The sequence below is a fragment of the Narcine bancroftii genome, chromosome 3, assembly GCF_036971445.1.
Source record: "Narcine bancroftii isolate sNarBan1 chromosome 3, sNarBan1.hap1, whole genome shotgun sequence".
Classification (NCBI taxonomy): domain Eukaryota; kingdom Metazoa; phylum Chordata; class Chondrichthyes; order Torpediniformes; family Narcinidae; genus Narcine; species Narcine bancroftii.
Window position 1 is genome coordinate 159,786,401 of NC_091471.1, and position 22,843 is coordinate 159,809,243.

Sequence of the window (22,843 nt, forward strand, 5' to 3'; positions counted from 1 at the left end):
CTATTTTATCAGTGCACATTAAATTTATTCTTCATTTGTTCGAATGTAATAAATCTTCCAACTGCAAAACAATCCTCTATCCTCTTAATACCCATCTGCATCCAAGTCCTCAAAAATTGATTATTCATAGAAAATGGAATGTCTATTTTGACATAAAGGCATTTTTCCTCAAACTGAACTTCTTGCACTTATTTCATAATCAATTTTATTCCATAATTCAATCAGATGTTTTAAAACAGGTGTATCTCTACTTCCCAACAACAACGTTGAATTCCATTTATAAATAAAATCCTGTATATTTTTTCTCCTATTTTACTAAGTTCTATATTATCCCAAGCAGGAATTTTATTTACACCAAACAATACATTAATAAATCTCAATTGGGCAGCCTTATAATAATTTTTAAAGTGGGGAAGTCATAAACTCCCCCCAATTCAAACTTCCAAGTCACTTTTTCCAAACACAGTCTCGCCATTTTTCCTTTTGATAAAAATAACTTTCTAACACTTGTATTCAAATCCTGTAAACTTTTTTGAGGAATTGAGATGGGAATTGACTGAAAAAGATATTGAACGTGAAGGAAAATATTTGTCTTAATATAATTTACTCTACCTAATAAAGTTATAAGTAGGGTATTCCACTTTTTTAAATCCTCAATAATTTTATTAACTAATGGCAAATCATTTAATTTATATAAATTATTCAAATTGTTATTGACCCGAATACCAAAATATTTAATTCCAGCATCTGGCCACCTAAATTGAGTGGCCTTTAAACACTGAGTATAGTCACCCTTGACTAAATGCAAACTTTGGGTTCTTTTAAAACAACTATACTTTATTAGCTATAGAATTCATAACCATGTGAAAGCATCCATCTTGAATCATCCTTTGCTGCAGCAAACTAGTCTCTGACTCTCTCTAGTGGTCAGGAGTTTTAGTACCACTCTATCACAACGTACTCTTTCCTTGAGATGTTTAATCTAACAACACTAATACAATATTAATTTCAATTTACAATTCAACACAAACATAAACACATCAGCAGCACCAACTTTTTAAGTGCAGTTCTTATTTTAGAGATTCAGTCTATCAGGTGCTTTGATAACGCATGTGGATCTTCTTAACATAGATGCTTAGAATTCTGTGTCTTGCAAAGATTGATTCATATATTTGATCAAACAAGCAGCAGACATATTAGGAAGCATGCGATCTTCAGATAGTTCAATAGATTATCAATAACCAGCAAGTAATTATTTCCATCCATGTGGAACAGATCAGTCCTAACTTTCTACCATGGTTCTGCTGGTAAGTCAGTTATTATCATGGGTTCCTTTGTTATGTTTCAAACAGGTCTCACAGCTTGAAACCATCCTGTCAATGTCAGCATTTATCCCTGACCAATAAACAGCAGTTCTGGTCCTCCTCTTGCATTTTTCCATTCCAAGGTGCCCCTCATGTACCCTTTTCAGCATCTCTTATCACATTTCTTGAAGAATGATAATTCTTCTCTGTCTTAGTAGAACCCCATTGACAACACTTAGTTCAGCTCTGATGTTGTAGAATGGCTGACATTCACCTCTTGGCCATCCTTCATTCTGATTCTTGATGACCTTCATGAGAACTGTATTCTTTTCTATTTCAGCTGCGATCTGCTTAGATTTCATGTCAGATACGGGAAGAGATTCAGTGATCAGGTTCACATGGAGATTCACATCTGTCTCTGTGGAACTCTCATTGTGTACTTCACTCTGCATTGTTGCCCTGGATAACACATCAGCTAACACAATAGGTTTCCCTGGTGTGTACTTCCTCTTGACTAGGCTTAAATTTTCATATACTTTGTCACCAAGTGGTGATTCATGTCTATCTGGGACTACTGTGAACCTCTTTAACTTTTGTGTCGATGCTCTGTCCACTTGAGGCTTTCAGCTGTACAGGATTTGCATGGATGTATGGCTTTATCTTCATTGCCCTGAGGTCATACTCACAGATCAAATTGCCCTGTACCCCTGTGTCCAGCTTGAAAGGAATATTTGTTCCTGCTTGACTCTGTTCATGCTTGGGTGTTCATTGTCTGTTGGTTTATAGACTTCCTGCACTGCCATGCCAATGAAAAGTGTATCAACAAGGTTACCAAATTCACCAAAGAAAAATGAAACGTTCAAGAGATATGTGTTTTGCTCACACACACAGCTGCAGGGTGCTTTTTTAATGGATTTGAAAATAAAAGTAAGAACATGCAATTTTGGATCACTGCAAGATTCAATAATCCGTGATCAAATTGTGTTCAGCATTATTGATAAGTAAGTGAGAGACAGGTTGCTGTGAGAGACAGAGCTTACCTTTGCTGGAGCTTTGAAGATATGCTCATAAATATGTTTCTTCTGTTTTGTTTCCCTTTGGAAAAACATTGGTTTATATAGTGATTCTGCCCTTTGCACTTATTATAGACTTTTTCATAGACGGGGCATTGTTTTGGTGCATGTGGAGCATCATATTGTTTGCATCTTTGTTGTTTCCTATATCTCATTTTTTGTTTCTGTGTGTGGTCACTCAGTAGGCTCTTTCACGCCAAACCTCCGCCTGAAGGCTGGCTATAAGCATAGAGGAAAAATATAAACTTACCTTTCATGGAGCAGTCCTAAAAGGCTGCTCTTGTGTCACATTCATGTTGAGTGGCATCTCATAGAGCCCTCTGGAGCCAGTGGAGGTGGAGCAATTAGTGCCATAGTACCAGCCCTCATAAATACGTGGCAGAGCAATAGCTGTCTTCCCTTCCCATAATCCCCCATGCAGCTGGAACCACTCTGTGTTTCCCAGAATGGTTCCAGCTGCTTGGAGGATTATGGGTAGGGAAAATGGCCATTGCTTTGCTACATTTTGAGCCACTGGTGAGCGGCCCTGAAGGCTGAGGCGGCCCGGTGACTATCACAGCCCACACCGGTCGCCCCCTGATACACCCCACCCTGACAGCTCCCACTGCCCACCCCTGTCTTGATGGCTTCTGCCGGCTGCCCCTGCCCTGTTGGCTCTTGTTGGCCCCCCCGACCTGATGGTTCCCGGTGGCTGCCCCTGCCCTGAGGGGGTCATGGAGGGAGAGGGGTGACTAGGTGGGAGAGAGAGGGGAGATGGGTTGCTGGCTGACAGCATCACTGTGACATCATCAGCCCACCCTTAGCCAGCCTTTTGCAGCATCAATACATTCATGTGAGGTGGCGGAGTGCAGTATGCCACTGATGATACTTCCCCGAGAGAGATTTCAGTCGATGCCTTGGAGCCAGTCACAGCATATTCATAGAGGCAAGTCTCCCGACATAAGGACAGAGAACCTCCGCCTTTACAGTCGGGCTTTTTCAGTGCATGAAAGTGCCTACTTTGGCAATGGCTATGCCTTTGCTTTCATTGGCTTTTGCACTCTCACTGAACTTTTTTGTGTGCTTCAGAGCTAATTCACTGCCATGGCATATCTTCAAAGCTCCAGCAAAGGTAAGTTCTGTCTCTCACAGCAACCTGTCTCTCACTTACTTATCAATAATGCTGAACACAATTTGATCACGGATTATTGAATCTTGCAGTGATCCAAAATTGCATGTTCTTACTTTTATTTTCAATTCTATTAAAAAAGCATCAAAACTCTCTCCTTGCAGCTGTGTGTGTGAGCAAAACACATACCCCTTGAACATTTCATTTTTCTTTGGTGAATTCGATAACTTTGTTGAACTTGCCCCGGTCTTCTGCCTTGGCAACAACAAATGTGTTGAAAACATCTAGTGCTTGAAGTCCCACCACGTAAGTAGCATTGCAATCGTCTGTGCATCAGGTTTGCTATTGAGTCCAATGACTTGCAGTTACAACACAAATCTTTGTTTAAACAACCTCCACTCATGGTTGACATTTCCATTCAATTTACAGCATCAGGGGTCTTTACTGTTACGAGTCCAGAGGACCCCAAAACCCAGCAGCAACAGATATTCACTAAAACAAATGGTTACCTCAACAAAGTTTGCCCCCAATCATCTTTAAACATGAAAATAGAATCACACTTTAACCCATCACCATTGACTTAACCAACTTAAACCAACCCCCCTCCAATTCCAAGCGCACGTGCATGTAATGTGTGTGTAAGCTTAGAAAAATTCCCCGATTCACAGTCCAATCCCACTTTTCATTCCTCCAAGTTCACTGGTTGCAGGCAATTCTTACACTGCACAGAATTTAACATTCACAATGTTCACCAGGCTTTGGTGCCTGAAAGAAAAATGTCTACTGCTCAGGAAGGCTCCTGTCGGCTTTCAGAGAGAGGCCTGGTGCATGCTGGAGACCTACAACTGATTATCCACTTCAGTGTCCTGCCGAAGATACTTGCCCCCAGGGCTCTCTAGATGATAGCCTTCTTCCTTCAGGTCACCACAGAGTTCCTCCCCATTTCCCCTTATTTTAAGTGAAACACCAGGCAGCCAGTCCTCTCCTCCTGCATAAACCACAAGGGCTTCGACCAGGCTGAACTAATAACTCACAACCCGTCTTTCAAACAGGGACCCCACAAGCCCGCCAGCCTGTCCTGCTACAGTCCCAGCCACTGCTGCTGACTGCAAAACTGCAGAACTGATCTCTGTGTCTCTCTCTTTCTCAGGGAAAAACCCTGTTTGACTCTCTCTGCTTGAATAACCACATGACCCTCCTAGAACAGCAAGTTCCACTCCAGACAGAATGTGGCTCCGACAAGTTCTTTCATCTGTTGCCTTTTTGTAAATAACAATCCATTAGTGACATCTTTTGGGCACTCTCCAAAGCTTTTGCAAGGTCTCTGGGGCCGACATGTCTAGCATGAGCAGAGCTCTAGTATTTTAAATAAAATCTGTTTTAAAATGATCTACATTAAAAAACCTGCCCCAATTTATCTCCCACATTACACTTTCAATTTCTCTACTGCTAATGACTGATATGCACTTTGAACTCTCTTGGTATCTCTTCCACACCTGGTACCACGTGAAACTCGGGTTCTTTTAAAACAACTATATTTTATTAGTTATAGACTCAAGACTGTGTGGATGCATCCATCTTGAATCCAACCGAAGCTGTCAACAAAACTAGTCTCTGACTGTCTAGTGGTCAGGAGAATCACTAGGACTCTTATCACTACAGCTGCTACCTTCATCATCAGACTGCTAAACAACAGACTCATTTAGAGACTCATTTAAGGACTCTTACTTTCCACTTTATTTATTATGAATATTTTTTTCTGTATTTGCGCAGTCAATTTGTTTACATTTTTTCTTTACATTTCTCTCTTTTGTGTGCATATCATTTTCTTGAGTGCAGTTTACACTACCAATAAGTAGAAATTCTGCTTTACCTGTAGGAAAAACAATCTGAGTTGTAGGTGATGCCCTGTATTTACTCTGACAATAAATTTGAACTTTGAAAGCAAATGTGCCATATTGTCTTCTTTATCACCCTGACATGAGGTCTCATTGTTCAACGACATTTTCCAGTGCTTTGCCATTTACCATGTAATTCTCTTATTTGGGAGTTTTATTAATAGGATGGTACAATTCTCTGTCCTTGTGGCTAAAGAGATTCAGTAACATATTAACTTTAATCTAGGTTTGTTTATCTTCCTTATCTGGAACAATACCTCATAAAAATGCTTTCTTTCCTTGTTTCCATTCATTAGAAATGGTACTAATGAATGTGGGGTTTTATAGAAATTGGTACCAATAAAAAAATGTAATGGAAAAATTAATAGAATTTAAAGCTAATAAATCCCAAGAACACGATGTGGCCGTGGGACCTATAGATTCTCGAATCATTCTCAGAGATTGGAAAGGAGCCAATACAATCACACTACTTAAGAATGGGAGAAGAGGGAGAGTTTTAAAAAACCTGATAGTCAATTACTGGAACATATTGGAATCCATTATTATGAAGAAAATGTTTAATATGGCAATTGCAAAGTAATTTGAGGATTTATGAAACAGGAATTATGTTTGAACTAGTTTTGGTGGTTGTAACCATCAAAATAGTCAAGCATGAGCCATTGATGTGGAGCTTTTGGACTTTAAGGAGGCTTTGATACTTTGCCTCACAAGAGGTTGTTAAGATTAGAGTACGCAGTGCTGGGGATAATATATTGGCCTGGACTGTGGTTTTGTTAATGGACAAGAGTAGTGCAGTGACCAATAGGGTTTGCAGCAATCAGTGCTGGGGCCAACTGTTCACAGTCTACATCAGTTATTAGAATGTAGGGACCAAGTATCCAGATTTGCTGCTGATCCAAAGTCGAGTGGCAGTGGGATCTGTGTAGGAATGCAGAGAGGCTCCAAGGGGAATAAAGGCAAGTTATATAAAAGGACAAGAATTTGGCAGATGGATTATAATTTAGAGACTATCCATTTTGGAAGAAAATATAAAAATGAAATATGTTTTTAAATGGTGAAAGATTGCTTGTGCATTCTTTTGTATAATGAGAATATAATTTGAAAGGAAGACATGTGGCCGTCTATTGTAAGGGGATTTGAGTACAATAGTAGCATCAACTTGCTAGAATTATATAGGTCCCTCGTGAGACCACACCTGGAATACTGTGCCAGGTCTGTTATGCCAGAGGAACATCCACTTGCAAAAATGGGATGCAATGAAGATTCACCAGGGTTATGCATTAGTTGTGTCATTTGTCATATGATGAAAGGTTAAGCACATTGCACGCATGCTCTTTTGAGCTTAGAAGAACAGGAGGTGTAAAAACATACAACTTGATTACAGGGCTTAACAGAGAGGATGCAAGGACATTGTTTCCCATGACTAAATTGTCCAAAATCAGGGGGGTCAGCTTCAATTAAGGGATTTACCATTGAAGATAAGGAAGTGGAAAAAAATGCTTCACCCATATGATATTGAATCTTCAAAATTTCCTATTCAAGATGGGTGTGGAGTGTTAGTCACCGAATATATTCAAAGCAGAGATCTTGATATTGAGGGAATCACAGAATAAGGGGTTGATGTAAAAAAAGTGGTGCTGAGGTAGAAAGTTAGCCATGATCTTACTAAGTGGCAGATCGGGTACATGGGCCAAATGACGTACTGTTTCTTTTTTCTCACATTTTTGTTATCAGTGCTTATAAGTATTAAATGATAAGTATTGGATAAGGCACTGGAAGACTTCCTCTACATAATGGTAGTGTAGGTTCTTTTTACTATGACTGGAGGAGAGAGGCAGTTCGTCTATTCAGATTTGCCTGTGAGAAAAGTTAGATCTTACCACAATCTCTCAGCACCAGAGTCTGCCCTGGCTCTGGTAGAGAAGTGAACACTCAAATCTTCTGCTTCAACCATGAGTGCCATTCCTTATATCACACAAATAGCAACCTTTTTGAGACCTTCTCTACAATATACTTAACTCACCAATTTTTTGATTCCTTCCATTTTGTCTAAACATACATTTTTTATTTCAAGAGACTCTATGAAGCATTCTAGGATATCTATTCTGTGTTTATTTTTTAAAAAAACAACTTTTATTTCCATCACACCTTTCAGATCCTTTTCAGGATGCCACAGTTGTTTTGGATAGATGCTGATAAAAGTTTATTATTGTACATATAAGTGCAATGTACAGATTTGCTGAAATTCTTCTTTGCTTTAGCTATACAGCTCTGTCAAACACACAATAAGTATAAATTAAATCACTATACAAAAGATAATAAATGTGAAAGGATAGTTGAATATTAATAGTTGCAGATTGAGTAGTGCAAAAATATGATGTTACAATAGTTGTCACTGTTAAAATATTAGAAAAATGGCAGCAAGTAGCAATTAGATAATGATTAGCATATCTTAGAAATGTTGGAAAGGAATAAATATTGGCCAAGGCATGAGCGATAATTCCTCTGCTGTTCTTTGAAACAACGTAATGAAGTCATTTGCAAAGATAGTGTTGCCTGATAAACATCTAATCCAAAGAATGCCTGCTCCAGTGCTGAATTATCAGCCTAAACTACTGTGCTCGTGTCCCTGGAGTGGGATTTGAATCCACCACGAAACAGAAGTGCCACACAAATGCAAGTTCATATGTTGCAGGATTCACAAGCCTTCAGTCCCACATCCCTGGAGAAGATTTGAATCTACAAATTTATCATTTAAAGCTGTTGTAAAATCTGTTCACTTACCTGTAGACTTTCCACCATTTGTAAAATCCAACTAGACATGCGCAATAAATGAAATTATTAACAATACTTTTATGAAGCTTTTGTGACATTTTTAGAAGGAATGCTTGTAGTATAATAGAATAGCTTATTTTTTTCAGGATTAAAAAAAGAATCACAAAGCTAGTTTTCTTTCATTACAGATGGATATGCGCCCTTTCTGTCTTTGACAAGCCGTGAATCTGTTTTCATCGCTCCAGGGGCTCTCCTCGCTCCAGGTCCACAGCACTATGACGTTAATCCTGTGCAGGTAGGATAAAGTAATTGCCAGTTCTGTGTAACTAAGATAAGATTTCCTTATATATTCAGCAAATATCTCCAAGTAATTGAACAAGAGTTTCTCTTACAGCGGACATGTAACTTCTTTGTTCATGTGAGTTGGAGTTTCACCCAAATGGTTAAACAGCAGTTTTGTGCAATGCTGAAATGCTGTCTTTCTGCTCCAGTTTTTGCATTCAAATTCTTGAAATTTGATTGTATTTTAACAATAATATAATGCTACTCATGGATTATTTAGGCAGCACAGTTAAGTGTTACAATGCCAGGGACATGGGTTCAGCACTGTTTGTAAGGAGTTTGTATGTTCTCCCTGTGTCCATGTAGGTTTCCTATGGGTGCTCTGCTTTCTTTCCACGATCTAAAGACTTAAAGGGTTTGTAGGTTAATTGGTCACACTGGTATATTTGGGTGGCGAGGGCTCGAGAACCATACATGTATGTTACCATTTTGTGTCTCTAAATTAAATTAAAATAATATTAATGTTGTAAATCTCTGAAAATAATCATAATGAAATGAACAAATATAAGAGTATATGCAAAGACTTACAAATTACATTGTACATTGATAAATTTTCATTGATTGTTTATAGGTATGTTTTACATGAAAATATTCAAAGATGTGACTGTCTTAAATATAGGATCTTGGAGTCATCAAGCATGTAACTAGCCCCTTGGCCCAACTTGTACAGACTGACCAAGCTGGCATTCTGGGGTAGTCCCATATGCCTGTGCCTGCATTTGGTCCATATCTTTCTAAGTCTTTCCTATCTGTCCTAATAGCTTTTGAAAGTTGTAATTGTGCCACTTCTATAACCTCCTCTTGCAGCTCATTCCAAATATGGACCACCCTCTGAGTGAAAAAAGTTGCCATCAGATTCCTTCTAAATCTAAAACAATTTTTTTGTCGTATTTACATTTCATTAGAAGAATATTAATCACATTCACAAAATGACAGATGATTCTTATACTGTACTCTCCAGTTCAAGTCCTAATTCATTAAATTATGATAATTGAATTAAATAAATTCCAGTAAGTGACCCTGAAAGCAGTTAGATGGCCATTAAATATCAGATGATTGAAAAATCTAATCTATGGAAATGAACCAGAGTCACCATCCTAGGCTGACTTGCATGTAACTGGAAATGCTCATTGAGTCAGAGGCATACAGAACAAAAACAGGCCCTTTGGTCCTCTTTGCCCTTGCTGAACACTAAATATCCATCTGCTCTATTCCCATTTATTAGCATGTGTCCATAGCCTTCGATGCCTGAGCAATTCAATTACTTGTTTCATTCTTCTGAGATGTTGCTTCCAAAGTAATTGACTTGACCAGTAAATATTTTCTTGCGAGCATCATGCCTGTCTCAGGAAGATGCAAAGAAGTAATTCAAATAAAAGTGGGAAATGTTTGAAACACTCACTGGGTCAGGCAGTATCTGCAGAGAGAGAAAAACAAAGTTTAAAAAAATTTTTTTTTGATTTTACAGATTCATGCTTATGAATAATCTTCCCCTTTTACAGAGCACTTTGTATCGAGTCTTCTTTCCCTCCTTCTTCCCTCCCCCACCCCCATCTTCCTCCCACCCCAAATTAACAAAAGCAAACATACATTAATTATTGAAAATAACTATACAAATACATTAAAGGAACAAAACAGAGGCCGAAAAAAGATTTTGGGGAGGGAAGGTGCCCTTTCCAATGTACCGCAAGTATGGTTGCCACACCTTAACGAATGTGTCATACCTCCTCCTCAGATTATAGGTGATTTTCTTCAGGGGAATACAGCTCTGCATTTCCATGTTCCATCGTGCGGTGCCCAGCTGAGAGTTTAATTTCCAAGTAACCACTATGCATTTCCTGGCCACCACTAAGGAAACTTTTACAAATTGAATTTGGTGTTTGGACAGTCTCATGTCCAAAATATCCCCCAACAGGAACAACGCTGAGTCCTATGAATATTCCAGCCCTGTAATTTTCTCCAGAATGTCCCCTAATTCTACCCAAAAGGGTCTCACCCTGCTGCATAGGCTGCTCCTATCTCCATGCCATATCTAAAGCACAATTCTGAAATCTCTGACTTTACCTTATGCAATTTTTGTGGTGTGAGACATAGCTGGTTCAGGAAATTAAATTGCACCAGCCTATATCTAGCATTAATGACTGTTGTCATGCTGTCTTGACACAAGTCGGACCAGCACCACTCCTGGATTGTTGTTCCAAAATCTGACTCCCATCTTTGCCTTGATTTAAGAAGGCCTGGTTTCAGGCCCTAATTTTTTTAGATGTGATAGATCAGGGGGTAAAAAAGGAGGAGGAGTTGCTCTGCTTGTTAAGGAGGACATTACTGCCGTGAGGTGGCAGGATGGTAAGGAGGGATCGACCAGTGAGGCTGTTTGGGTGGAATTGAGGGGTGGAGGAGGCAAGAGGGTGCTAATAAGGGTGTATTACAGACCACCAAATGGGCCAAGATAATTAGAGGAACAAATTTGTAGGGAGATAATGTATATGTGTGAAAATCATAAAGTAGTGATCATGGGAGATTTTAACTTCCCACACATTGATTGGGATACCCATACGGTTAGAGGGCTGGATGGGCTGGAGTTCGTTAAATGTGCTCAGGATTGTTTTCTAAATCAGTTAGTAGAAGAACCGACTCGGGACGGTGTAATACTGGATGTCCTGTTAGAGAACGAGCTAAGTCAGGTAGCGGACATTAATGTTGGAGAACCAATTGGGTCTAGTGATCATAATTCTGTTAGTTTTAGGGTAGTTTTAGGGAAGAGCAAGGAGAGGCCTAAAGTTGAGGTTCTGGATTGGAAAAGAGCAAATTTCGAAGGAATAAGAAGGGATTTGGGGAGTATTGAGTGGGACAGGATATTTTCAGGTAAGGATGTTAATGAAAAATGGAGGATATTCAAAAAAGAAATTTTGAAGGTACAGAGTAGTTATGTCCCAGTGTGGATCAGAGGAAAGGCTGGAAGTCATAGGGAGGCTTGGTTTTCGAGGAATATTGGAAATTTGGTTAGGAGAAAAAGGGAGGTGTACAAGAGGTATAAAGAGCAGGGAGCTGAGAAGTTGAAGGAGGACTACAAGGAGTGTAGAAGGAATCTTAAGAAAGAAATTAGAAAGGCCAAAAAAAGGCATGAAGAGGCTTTGGCTGACAGAGTAAAAATAAATCCAAAGGGTTTCTATAAGTACATTAAAAGTAAAAGATTAGTGAGAGATAAAATTGGACCCCTTGTAGATAGTGTGGGTAGGCTGAGTGAGAAGTCTGAGGAAATGGGGGAAATTTTGAATGATTTCTTTGCCTCGGTATTCACTAGGGAAAAAAATGTTGAACCAGTTGAAGTAAATAAAAATTATGGGGAGGTCATGAAGCATATAAGGATAACCGAGGAGGTAGTGATGGCTGTGTTAAAAAAGATAAAGGTGGATAAATCTCCCGGACTGGACAAAATATTCCCTAGGTCACTCAGGGAGGCTAGTGGACAGTTAGTGGGGCCATTAACAGAGATATTTAGGATGTCACTGGCTACGGGGGTGGTGTCAAAGGATTGGAGGGTGGCGCATGTGGTTCCTCTGTTTAAGAAAGGGTCCAAATGCAAACCTGGGAATTATAGGCCTGTAAGTCTGACGTCTGTGGTGGGCAAGTTGATGGAAAGTGTCCTGAGGGATGCTATTTACAAATTTTTGGAGGTACAGTGATTGATAGGGAGTAATCAGCATGGTTTTGTCAGGGGTAGATCATGCTTGACAAACCTGATTGAGTTCTTCGAGGGGGTTACAAAAAAGGTTGATGAAGGGAAAGCTGTGGATGTTGTCTATTTGGACTTTAGTAAAGCTTTTGACAAAGTTCCCCACAGGAGGTTAGGAAAAAAGGTGGAGGCATTAGGTATAAATAAAGAGGTAGTGAAATGGATTCAGCAGTGGTTGGATGGGAGGTGTCAGAGAGTAGTGGTAGAAAATTGTTTGTCCAATTGGAGGCCGGTGACTAGTGGAGTTCCTCAGGGTTCGGTCCTGGGTCCACTATTATTTGTTATATATATTAATGATCTGGATGTAGGGGTGGAGAATTGGATAAGCAAGTTTGCGGATGACACAAAGATTGGTGGTGTTGTGGACAGTGAGGTAGATTACCATAGATTAAAAGGTGATTTAGGAAGGCTGGAGATATGGTCTGAGAAATGGCTGATGGAATTTAATACGGATAAATGTGAGGTGCTACATTTTGGAAAGGCAAATTTAAATAGGTCATATACATTGAATGGTAGACAATTGAGGAGTGCATAGCAACAAAGGGATTTAGGAGTTGTGGTAAATAGTACCCTCAAGGCTGATACTCAGGTAGATGGTGTGGTGAAGAAGGCATTTGGAATGTTGGCCTTCATAAATTGGAGTATTGAATTCAAGAGTAGGGAGGTTATGATGAAATTGTACAAGGCATTGGTGAGGCCAAATTTGGAGTACTGTGTACAGTTTTGGTCACCAAATTATAGGAAAGATATAAACAAAATAGAGAGAGTGCAGAGAAGGTTCACGAGAATGTTGACAGGATTTCAGGGTCTGAGTTACAGGGAAAGGTTGTGCAGACTGGGGCTTTTTTCTCTGGAGTGTAGAAGATTGAGAGGGGACTTGATAGAGGTGTTTAAGATTTTAAAAGGGACAGACAGTAAATGTGGATAGGCTTTTTCAATTAAGAAAGGGGGAGATTCAAACTAGAGGACATGGTTTAAGATTGAAGGGGGAAAATTATAAGGGGAACATGAGGGGAAATTTCATTACGCAGAGGGTGGTGGGGATGTGGAATGAGCTTCCAGCAGACATGGTCGAGGAGGGATCATTGGTTACATTTAAGGAAAGACTGGATCGTTACATGGATAGGAGGGGACTAGAGGGGTATGGACCGGGTGCTGGTCAGTGGGACTAGGAGGGTGAGGATTTGCTACGGCATGGACTAGTAGGGCCGAACTGGCCTGTTCTGTGCTGTAAGTGGTTATATAGTTATTTTGGAACAGGAAATACATGGCAGAAATGAATTTACGCATGATTTCCTTTCAAATTAGAGCCTACACATTGGCAGGGCCATAGATGGGCCTAAACTGCCTCTTAAAAAAGATCTTAACTGAAGATAGCAAAAAATATCCTATTTGACAGATCAAATGTATTTTTTAATTGCTCAAGTTACATGAGCTGCCTCCTTTCATAACTGTTCTTGACACACCTGATCTCTTTCTGGCACCAGGTGACCAGAATCTTGTTACTCATGGTCATGGGTTTCAATTTATTCTGGGTTAGGGGTGATTTGGGAGACAACCCCACTTTTAACCCAATAATATGGTTTATTTTTTTTTGCCATGTTTAAATTATGTGTTTTAATATGGGGTTGTCTGTTTTTGCCATTATTAATTTGGTATCTGTATCGGGAAGGGTTGTTGCTGTCATGTGATAGCACTGCCCCCTACCTAGTTGAAGGACACATCAGCTATCAATCAAGGTTTGGTTCCACTCCACCCATTAGTGTGCATCTTGCTGTTGGATCCATGTGAATTACCTGGTCTGGATTCTCCAGCCTGCCTGTACTTGACCTTGGGCCATTGGTTGCTGTAATTGGATTAACCCTCCTGGTACTGAGCTATTTTCTTGGCTAACAATCTGGGCTGGACCCTCCAGCACTATAAAGGTACCATGTACTCTTTGTTTTCTTTCTTTGCTAGTTTGGGACCACCCTGCTTCACTCCAGGCCTAGAAATGTGGAAGGGTGCTGGAGAAACTGTTGGTAAGATGTACACTGTTAAAAGGGTTGGGAGTGTTTAATTAGTGTCCCTTATAACATAAAGCCATGCCTGCACTGAGTCAAGGTGTGGTGGGACATCATAGTGATTTTTCTTTGATCATTGTATGTACCAGTTCAGTGTGTGTGTGTGTATGTGTGTGTGTGTGTGTGTGTGTGCGCATGCGCGCATGCTCTCATGCTGCATCAGTTACTATTTCCCACACTTGCCTACTGTAAATAAAATCCTTCCCTACCAAAACTGTGTTCAGAGTCCTGACTTTGAGACCTACCAAATCTGTTACTTCACGCACAACAGCATCCCATTTATATATAATCTCTCCTGCTATCTTCTCCCTACTGTGTGTAGACCTATTTGTGCCCAAGAGTATAAACCACCCTCCTTAACAAGAGAGATGATAAATCTTGATTGGGTCTCATTCCTCCCAAACTATAATCCCAAATCAATTTCTCCATGGAGACTCTAGCCACTTTACTCCTCCAAAGAAATTGCCTAACGTATGCGTTGAGTGTCTTAAAGAGACTTGGGGCAAAGATTGAAAAAGATATTGTAGCCTTGGCATTACGTTCAATTTAATGCAGTTAACCTTGCCCATCAATGTTATGGGCAGATTTATCTATCTATGTAGGTCCTTCTTGATCTTTCCAAGTAGAGGGAGATAATTCAATTTATATAAATTTTGTGTTATTTTCCACACGTATCCCCAGATACTTCTAAAAAATATTTTATTTTTCGTTTCTCATCAATAAAAAAAACAACTCCACACATTTCTTCAATATAATCAAATATTCTCCAACTAATTGCAAATAGGTGATTTCCCCCCACCGCCATTTCCCATCCCCCTTCAAGAAAAATCCTTGAAAGGAAAAATTTAAAGCACCCACTGGTCCTGCCTTATTTGATCAGACCAGACACACACACAAACCAAAATAAAACCTAAGAGAAAATTAGATATGACATTGACATTAGTATTTTCATCAGGATGTGGCTACAGTTGCATCCCAAGTGCGCTAAATATGGTTGCCATATTCTAACGAAGGTGCTGTGTCGGTTTCTAAAGTTCTATGTTATTGTTTTTCCACGGGAATACAGCTATGCATCTCTGTAGTCCACCGACTCATAAGGAGAGGGGAGTCAGTCTTCCCATCGCTATATATTTTTTTGCTACGGACTATGCAACTAATATGAATTGAATTTGGAATTTGGATAATTTATAGCTTATGTCCATAGGGTTCCCCAGAAGATTTAACTATATTGTCTACAGATTGTCTATTGTTAATAAAACCAGTCTGATCCATATTTATTAATTTTGGTAAATATTTAGCTAATCAATTAGCTAACAATTTAGGTACAATTTTATAATCTGCATTCAATAATGATATAGGTCTATAAGAAGAAAGTTGGAAAAGATATTTTCCTTTTTTTGAAGTAACTGTTATTTTTGAGTTTATTAAATGTAGCACAGAGAGAAAAGAGACCAGCAGTAGTGGTTGCATTAAACGCAGAAAAAGCATTTGATAGATTAGAATGTGACTTTTTATTTAGAGTATTTAATACATTAGGAATTCTGAATGCTTTTATAAATTGGTTAAGAGCATTATATAATCAAACAAAAGCTAAAGTAGTTACAAATAGACAAATATAAAAACCTTTTCTATAAGAAAGGTCAGCTAGACAAGAATGTACATTATCACCATTTTCATTCGCATTAGCTATAGAACCTTTGGTGGAAACAGTTAGGAGAGATAAAGGTTTTGAGATAGATAATAAAGAACATAAAATCAGTTTATTTGTGGATGATGTTATAGTTTATTTAACAAAACCAGAAATATAATTGAATAAATTAAATGCAAGATTAGCAGAATATAGCTTAGTATCTGGTTATAAAGTTAACATTGACAAAAGTGAAGTGATGCCTATGGTTGACATCGACTATACGCAAAGTAAAAAAAAGACCAAGTTCAAATGGCAAAAAGAAGCAATTAAATATTTAGGAATAAATATTGATAGAAATTTAGACAATTTATTTAAATTAAATTATTTACCACAGCTAAAAAAGATAGAGGATGATTTAAAAAGATGGAAAGATTTACCAATAACTTTAATAGATCGTGATGTACGGGAATTTATTTAGAAAGGTAAAATGCCAAGAATTACTTTGGAAAAACTAACTTGGAAATTTGAACAAGGAGGACTAAGATTACCAAATTTTAATAATTACTATAAAGCAGCTCATTTAAAATTCTTGTCCTTCTGTTATCAAATTGGTGAGAAAACAGCTTGGGTTCAGATTGAGATGAATAAAATTGGAGAAGCTATTCCAGAGCAATTTCTGTTTAAGTGGAATAGAGAATTACTAAAAGGGAAAATAAAAGTACTGACTTTAAAACATTTATTGAAGATATGGAATGGAATCCAAAGGAGAGAGAAATTAAAAATAACCAAATACCCAAAATGATGTTAAGACAAAATCAACTTATTATTTTTACTTTGTATAATTCTTTATTTGATAGTTAGTAGTAAAGATATACAGAGGATAAAAGCTTGTTTTTAGGATCTTTTTTCTGACTTTTGAACAATTGAAAGAGAAATATGACATACAAAATAACACAATTTTTGCATATTATCAACTTAAATCATTTGAAAAGGAAATTAGATACAAATGTAAGACTTTCAGAGCAAAGTCAATGTGAATATTTAATTAGAGATACACTTATTGAGAAATTTATTACTAATATATATATAAAATTGCAAGATACATTAGGGAAAAAAAGATTCATATAAATCTAAACAAAGGTGGGTGTTGTGTATGCACTCACACGATTAAGATTCGGAGACGTGATGCCTTTTCATCCATTACTTCTATTAGACTAACGTGGCTACTGACGCACAGGGTTATATATATATATATATATATATAAATATATATATATGGAAGTATGGCATCATGACAAGGGCGTCATGATGTCCAGCAGAAGGTGGGCTTATACTCAACACGCTTTCCCCCCACCGTGCAGTGAATACTGACTGTGCCCCTTCGAACTATTAAGATTACATTGGGCCCAGGACTACAAGTGAGAATTAGAATAAATCTCATGAGTAATTATAATTATAAAAGGGAAAGTATTTAATAAAAATCAGGGCACATAGTCCTTAAAACGTTCAGGTGGTCTTCTTTCTCTTTTGGACCACCTCGGCGTGCGTGGATTTTTATGCAAGTCTTTGCTCGGGACCTGTCGATAGTTGGGTCGGTGGTTGAGTTGGTGGTGACTGCCCACCTTCGCTGACCTTCGGCAGTGACTGCCCGTCTTTGCTGCCCTCCGGCTGCATGTCTTGGTTACTGGACTGCTCGGCTCTGCGATCGTCTCTGCTCCCCTCTCTGAAGGTCTGAGGGGTGGGATGGTTGGTGCAGGCCACGGCAGGTCTGATTCCACCTCCTCCAGTTTGTGAGGCAGTTCATGGACCTTAGTGTCAGTCAATGCTCGTAATTGGTCAATGTGCCCCTTCCACAATCTGATCCCCACTAGAAGAGAGAATGAGCAGGGGCTCAATTTTTGTAAGATTAATCCTACCACCCATGGGTCTTTATATTGTCTATAATCTTTTACCAGAATTCTCTTGCCTACTTCCAAAGTTTTAGGTGAGGTCTGTGACGATGCTGTTTTTTGCAATCAGAGACCCAGATCTGGATGAACTGTGGACAGTCTGGTCCACAAATTGCGGCCAAACATTAGTTCTGCTTGGGTGCATTTTGTGGTAGAATGTGGCCTGTGTCTGTATCCCAATAGGAAATCTGTGATTTTATGTGTTCAGAAGGCATTTAGAAGTTTCATGGTTTTCATTGCTTTTTTGAATGTTTGTACAAAATGTTCTGCCTCCCCATTAGTACTTGGGTGATAGGTTGCGGACAAAATATGTCTGATATTGTTGTCGCACATACATTTTTAAAAAATGTTCTGATGTTAATTGAGGCCCATTGTTTGTAACTAATTAATGAGGCAATCTGTAAGTGGCAAAGATAGCTCGTAGACAATCTTTTGTGGGATCTGCCTTGGTGTTTTTCAGCTGTGAAACTACTGGCTATTTGGAGTGTGCGTCCACAGCTATTAGGAAAGTCTCACCCATGAATGGTCCAGCAAGTCTACAAGAATCTGATGCTAGGGTTTTGATGGCCATTTCCATGGGTTAGCTTTGGCGGCATTTTTGGTTGCATTGACTGACATACTTTGCATGCTCTTACTGTTATTTCAATGTCTCTGTCTATGGAGGGCCACCAGACATGCATCCGGGCCAGTGCTTTCATTTGTACCATTCCCGGATGGTTGTGGGACAGTTCTGATAACATGGTAGTTTGCCATTTGATTGGAATAATTGTATGGGTACCCCAAAGTAAACATCTTTCTTTGACTGATAATTCATGGTGGCGTGGTGGTAAGGTTTTAGATCTACTGAATGACTTCAGATTCGGGCCACCCATTAAGGGTTGTGCTTAATGTTGCCTCTTTTCGGGTTTCCTTTTCTATTATCTGGGCATTAATGGGCAGTTGTTGAAGTTGTTCTTGGTTGATGGCTGCTGCTTCTGCTGTCCATGTAATAATTTCTTCTCATTGTTCTGTCTCGGGTAGCGGCATGCGTGATAAGGCATGTGCATGGCTGTTGAGTATTCCTGGTTTATGTTTTATATCATAGTTGTACACTACTAGTAGCATGGCCCATCTTTGAATTTTGGCCACAGGATTAAACTAAGAGGCTTGTTGTCTGTAATCAGGGTGAATTTCTTTTCATAAAGATATTGGTGGAATTTCTTAACACCAAAAATTATTGCCAATCCTTTTACTAGTTGGGCGTAATTGTGCTTGCTTGTTGTTAATGTTCGGGTAGCACACACTACTGGTTACTCACCTTTTTCTGTAGTCCCACTGGTGAAGCATCCACGGCTAGTGTAACTTCTTTACTAGGGTCATAGTGGTTCAGCACCCTATTTGTTGATGTTAGTATTTCCTTTAGTTGATTGACTGTGTTTTTAGTTTCTGTGCTCCAATACCATGTTGGATCTTTCTTGAGTAATTGGTTCAGCGGGCTGTATAGTGTAGACATACAAGGGATATGTTTTTGGTACTGATTAGCAAGTCCTAGGAAGGTCTGTAATTCTGATTTGTTGGATGGGTATGGGGCCTTGTGAATGGCTTCCGTTCCTGCTGGATTCATTTGCACCCCGTTATTGTCGATTGTAAACTCCAGGTACATTACTGAGGGTGCATGAAGACACATTTGTGTCCATGTAGCAATTTGTCCATTGTTGCTTGAAAAATGGCAGGTGGTGCTGAAATTCCGTAAGGCATGCGTGTATGGATGAATAGATCCAGATGGGTATTAATTGTCACATATTCCCTTGATTTTTTTTGTCCAATTCTATCTGTTGATATGCTTGTGACAAATCTAGTTTTATGAATTTTTGCCCTTTGTTTAATGCTTGGAGTAATTCTTCTGCCTTGGGCATTGGGTGTTCGGGTATTTTGTGTGATGGATTGATGGTGATTTTGTAATCACCACAAATGCGAATTGTTTGCTTTTTGTACAGGTACAATGGGCGCTGCCCAATTGCTGTATTGTATTGGTTCTAATATGCCTTTATGTTTTAATCTGTTTAACTCAGCCTCAATTTTTCTGTTCATAGCAAATGGGACTGCTCTGGCTTTGAAGAATTTTGGTTCTGTGTTATTTTTAATTGCTGTCTGGCTTAAACACCTTTGATTTTACCCAATTCTTGTTGGAAAACCACTGAATGGTTGTTGAGGATTTGGTTGAGTTTTGGCTGGGAGGTGTCTGAGCCAGTTTAGGGGGAATGTGTTATAGCCAGTTTCTTCTGAAGAGTGTTGGTCCCTGGGTATCTATGATGTAGAGAGAGATTATTTTTGGTTGCTGTTGTTTGTATTTTTTCCAAAGATTTTGATTCCGTCTCCTGTAACAGATCTTAGAGTTATTTCAGTTGTTTTTACCGGGAGGCGTGGTAGCAAGCGTTCCTTTACATGTAACAGCATTAGGGACATCTCTGCCTCTGTGACTAACTCCATCTTCAGAAGGTGTCCATTTATTTTTAGCTGTATAAATATTGCTGTGTTTCCTCCATTTATTTCTCAAATGTGCAAATCTCAGGAGTTGAAATTTCAGGAACTTGAAGGTTAGTCGTTGGGCTGTTATCATCACCGTTGCTCGGATGCCTCTCTCTATCTGCAATTCTTTTGACTTTAGCTGGATGTTTATTTGCAGGCCACCTACGCTTTAGAAGCGGACATTTAGCTTTGATACGTCCTTCTGTTTTTCAATGGTTGCATTTAGAATTTTTGAAGAAAAAATTTTCTGGTCGGAAGTTGTATTTCCCACAATGGAAGCATTGTTGGCAGGAGGACCACCAGATGGTCTGGTGGACCAACATCCAAATTTTTATCTGCTATTTCAGAGCTGCAGGCAGTTCTGTATGCAATCTGTAATGTAATGTCTTGATCCATTCCTAATAATTAATTTTTGCCTTGCTTGGTGATTTGCCAGACCTGTCACTAATCTGCCTCACAGTGCCTGATTTAGAAACTGCTTGAAATGACAGTGCTCCGCCAGTTTGAGCAATGATGCCAGGTATTTACTTACTGTTTCTCCTGGTCCTTGTCTCCTTTCATAGAATCGTTGCCTTAACTGGTGGTTTGGGGCTTAAATGATTCCTTAGAGCTGTGCATAATTTGTTGAATGTCTTTGTCCCTTGATCCTCTGGGACAGCAAGGTCTTAAAGAGCAAGGTCTTAATGTTTTCCTGCCCATTACACTGAGGAAGAGGGCATGTTTGTGGTTTACTGGACCTTCTACAATATTGTGGATCATGCAGTAGTCGTTAAACAGTTCTACACAGTTATCCCAACTTTCTTCTACTTGGTTTAATTCCCCAAACTTTCCATCCACCATCTTAGTGCTCTTTCACCTTGATATTTTGGTGGAAATTTGTTGGGGTTGTTAGGTAGTTGTTTTCTTCCTTTCTTCTGTTGTTTTCTTTCTCACGGTTGGTGCATGGAGTATGTAAATGGTTCATTTCGTTCCTCATTGCCACTGTTGTGTATGCACTCACTCAATTAAGACTCGGAGATGTGATGCTTTCTCATCCTTTACTTCTATTAGACTAACATGGCTACTGACACACAGGGTTATAAATATGGAAGGGTGACATCATGTTGCATCATGATATCCAGCAGAGGGCGCACTTATTCCCAACAGTGGGAAAAGGATTTAAATATACAAATTTAAAAAGAAATATGTTCAAGATTGTGTCAAGAGTGTTACAAATACAATTAATGCCAGATATTCAATGGTTCAATACAATTTTCTACATCATCTATACTGTACTCCATGTAAATTAATCCAATCATTCTGATAAATGCTTTCAAACTAATAAGGTAAAAGGGACTTTTTTACATTCGGTTTGGTCCTGTGTAAAAGTAGAAGAATTTTGGAAGGATTTGAGAATATTATTAGGACAAATTATGAAGATAAAAATACAAAAAGATGTGAGAATATTTGTGCTTGGTATATATATGAAGCAGATACAAAATTGAAGTTGGATAAATATCAAAACAAAATTTTGAGTATAGCAATAGTGGCACTGAAGTATGTGTAGCAATAATATGGAAAATGGAGAATTTTCTAACAATAGATAGATGAAATATTGAAATGCAAAATTGTATACCATTAGAACAAACTTATAGTTTAAGGAATCATATTAGGAATTTTTATAAGATCTGGGACCGTATATGGATTTCGTGAATAAAAGTCTATCAACATCCTCCACATCACCCACTCCTCTCAGTTAACAGTTAATAATTAATACTGTGGCGGCGCACATCGCTTGTAGTGAACCGGCCCCGCTTGTATCACCACACTGGCGGGCAGCTGCAGGAAGATGGCGCCATTTGAGTTCATTGATTACCTCATGGCTTAGACCACAGCTGCGCCTTGGGCAATGTGATGATGTCACCGCCATGCGGGGTGGAACTCCCATTGGCCATAAAGTGGCGCGCGTGAAATTCAAATAAACAGTTCAATTGAAACCTCCACCGTGTTCTGTGGTGTGTTACTGTGTGTGTAGCAGCCACTACATTGGTGACCCCACAGATCCCAGACTTTATCTGGTCTCCAACCATGGATTAGTTGGCAATCAGCGCAGAGGCTGTGAAACTCCCCCCCCTTTTGGACCCATCGACCCCGCATGTGGTTCAGGCAGGCGGGGGTGCAGTTTCATCTCAGACAGATCACCTCTGACTCCATGATGTTCTACTATGCTGTGAGTGTCCTTGATGAAGAAATTGCGGGCAGAGTGGATGACCTAATTCACAATCCATCAGAGGAGAGCAAGTATGTCGCCCTCAAAGCCCTCCTCCTCAGCACCTTCGGTCTCTCCTGTCGGCAGTGTGCGGCCGGGCTGATGCACCTCGATGGCCTAGGGGTCAGAGACCCGTCTGCCCTAATGGATGAAATGCTCGCACTGGCAGAAGGCCACAAACCCTGCCTCATGTTTGAGCAAGCCTTCCT

General features: G+C 39.3%; 1 protein-coding gene across 17 annotated transcripts in view; it reads left to right on the plus strand.

The window, feature by feature from the left end:
* Positions 1-22,843, plus strand: part of stpg2 (sperm-tail PG-rich repeat containing 2) — a 715,538-nt gene that overhangs the window by 75,985 nt on the left and 616,710 nt on the right. For all 17 annotated transcript variants that reach the window (XR_011353877.1, XR_011353872.1, XR_011353875.1 and 14 more), the window contains exon 3: positions 8,347-8,453. Coding sequence is in view for 10 of the 17 variants with exons in the window: in XM_069925670.1 (XP_069781771.1) it covers positions 8,347-8,453 (107 nt within the window). In the remaining 7 variants the exon portion in view is untranslated. The remainder of the gene's footprint in view (positions 1-8,346; positions 8,454-22,843) is intronic.